This window comes from Apodemus sylvaticus, chromosome 22 (assembly GCF_947179515.1).
Source record: "Apodemus sylvaticus chromosome 22, mApoSyl1.1, whole genome shotgun sequence".
NCBI classification, from domain to species: domain Eukaryota; kingdom Metazoa; phylum Chordata; class Mammalia; order Rodentia; family Muridae; genus Apodemus; species Apodemus sylvaticus.
The window spans coordinates 40,364,281-40,366,759 of NC_067493.1; the positions used below are offsets into that span (position 1 = coordinate 40,364,281).

The 2,479-nt window shown below is 46.8% G+C and overlaps 1 protein-coding gene across 1 annotated transcript; it reads right to left on the reverse strand.

The window, feature by feature from the left end:
* Positions 1-1,646: 1,646 nt before the first annotated feature.
* On the reverse strand, positions 1,647-1,939 carry LOC127672743 (ras-like GTP-binding protein O-RHO). The gene is made up of 2 exons (XM_052168085.1): positions 1,811-1,939; positions 1,647-1,712 (listed from the first exon to the last, which is right to left on the reverse strand). The coding sequence occupies exons 1-2, from the start codon at positions 1,937-1,939 to the stop codon at positions 1,647-1,649; spliced, it is 195 nt and encodes a 64-aa protein (XP_052024045.1).
* Between the last annotated feature and the right edge of the window lie 540 nt (positions 1,940-2,479).

Below are 2,479 nucleotides of genomic sequence, written 5' to 3' on the forward strand. Positions count from 1 at the left end.
AAATACACTTTCTTAAAAAAAAAAAAGAGCAATACACTTTCTGTGGGAATGACAAATATCAGTATTAGGAAATCCAATTATTAAAAAAAATACTACATCTAGTCTGGGATAGCTATATTTATTTTTTTGGTAACATACATTAAGTGGTACTAATTACACAGTAGCTATAAGGTAACTAACATGTGACCCCAGAACTGTAACTCTGCCACAGCCACATGGACTTGGGCCTTTCTGGCTGAGCAAATTGTTTTTTTTTTTTGTTGTTGTTGTTTTTGGTTTTTCGAGACAGGGTTTCTCTGTGTAGCCCTGGCTATCCTGGAACTCACTCTGTAGACCAGGCTGCCTTGAACTCAGAAATCTGCCTGCCTCTGCCTCCCAGAGTGCTGGGATTAAAGGCGTGCGCCACCACTGCCCCGCCGAGCAAGTTTTCAAAAAACTGTGTGCCCACCCCAGAGCTCTGCCAACAGAGTCTGTTACGAAGTAAAGCTCTGAGGTAGTGGCTCACCAGAGTTCTTGCAGCTGACAGAAAATAGGCAGGACATGTTGGTTATAAAATAGTTACAGCCCAATTCACAAAAGTGACCAACTGTTTCTATCTAGAAAGAAGCAAGAAGTTAAGAAAGTCTTTGAGTTAGCGCCTGGTGTCAGGTGGCGTGCAGAGAGGGCTGTTAGAGCCGTGTCAGAAGGACCCTGGCTGGTCAGATGGGTTGGACATTATTAAATAATCATGGTTGGCTTCTAAATACTGGTATCAAGATGACTTCTTGTACAGAGCCATATTGGGGCAGTCATGCACTTGGTTGGAGTTTGACATTGGTCAAGGACAATCCCTGGCTTCGGGCAGGATTCTGCCTTTAGGACACAATAGGGAAGTAGGTTAAAGCAGGAATTTTTATCCTAGGGTGGAGTGCTAAGAGTACTTGACCACGGTAAAGGTTAACTTCTCCCAGGTAGCCAGGATCCTGCTCCACCTAGGGTGGAGTGCTCGAAGTGGAGTGCTCCTCCAGGTCTAGGAATTCCTGAATTAAGCAGGTGACCCACCCAGCTGCTGGAGCAGTCAAGAGGAGGACCTCCAAGAGAAGCTAGACAACTTCCACCGGAACTCAGCCTGGAGTCTGGGGGGGAAGGGTTTGCCCAAACTGTTAAAAGGTCTGGCGCCATTAAACTTTCCGGCTTTGATCAGTGAATATTGTCTTAGCCCTTATTTCTTTTTGCCCCTTCCCTATCCATCCCTCAGCTTCTGTTCCAGAAACCCACTTCGTAATAACTGCAGGCAGCTATGGAACTCAACAACTTCTGATTTATAATCTTAGGTAAATTATAGATAAATGAAAAGGCCAGTAATCATACACTAAGACTAATAAACAGCACTTTGAATTAGCTGTGTGAGGCTAATTTTCACAAGGCTTCACAAGAGGAGGCACCCAGACTTTATCTTCCTACATCTAGCCTGCAGAGCAGCTCTCGCAGCTGTCTCAAAAACCTCTCTCACTCCATCTTTGGTCTTTGCTGAACACTCTGTGTACCCAAAAGCGCCAATCCTGTCTGCCATCTCTCTGCCTTCTGCAGGTTGTCCAGGCCCCTGCTTCCTTGTGGCTAATTCCCGTCCTGTGTGCTCATCATTTGAAGAGCCTTCTTGTTCCCAACTAGAATAATGGGCACATTTGGACAGAAGTGCTTGACTTCTGGAGTCCTTCTTTCTGGGATGTTTTCTAAACTATCAGGGCTGTCAATGGAAAAACCGCCAGTGTAACCGCCTTGGGCGGTCCTAATCCTCCTGTCTAGCTGTGTCCCATAAAGCCAACTCTACCTGCTTCCCATCCACTTCACTATCTGCCACATAGTTTTCAAACGCAGTGGGCACATAAACCTCTGGGCACTGATCCTTGCAGAAGACAGTGAGCAAGCACATCTTACCACAAGCTCCATCCCCAGCCATCACCAGTGTCTTCCTGATGGCAGCTGTCACTTATGAAGGTGCAGAAAACACACGACTTCTGGGATGCAGTTGGACAAAGCACCTGGAACTTTTCAGAGGTGAGGCTCAAAGTGACGGCGACTCCAAGTCCAGCCTCTTTGTGTTGAAGACGTCTGTCTGCCAGTCTACGAGCTCCTCCAGCTCCTCCGAGACAAGGACAGAGCAGCTCCGTGGGAGATGGCAGGCTGAGGAGAGAACGGAGGGAGGACCGAGGGCAGTGGGCAGGGAGTGTGAGCGAGGGCAGTGGCAGGAGGCTTGTTTTGTTTTTTACAAAAGTTTATTACAGTGTACAACAACAGGCTCCAGGGTAGCACTTCATTCTAGCTATTAGATAGCAAAGATGCTATGACAGGGAATCCAGATGTTTGACGGGTTACAGGATAACACTCCATTCCAGCTGTGGTGGCAAAGATGTTGTGGCAGGGACTCCAGATGTCTAAATAGGAACGGAAGAGGGTCACCATCACCTCAGATGTGAGGAACAGCTAACTTTTTTATTAT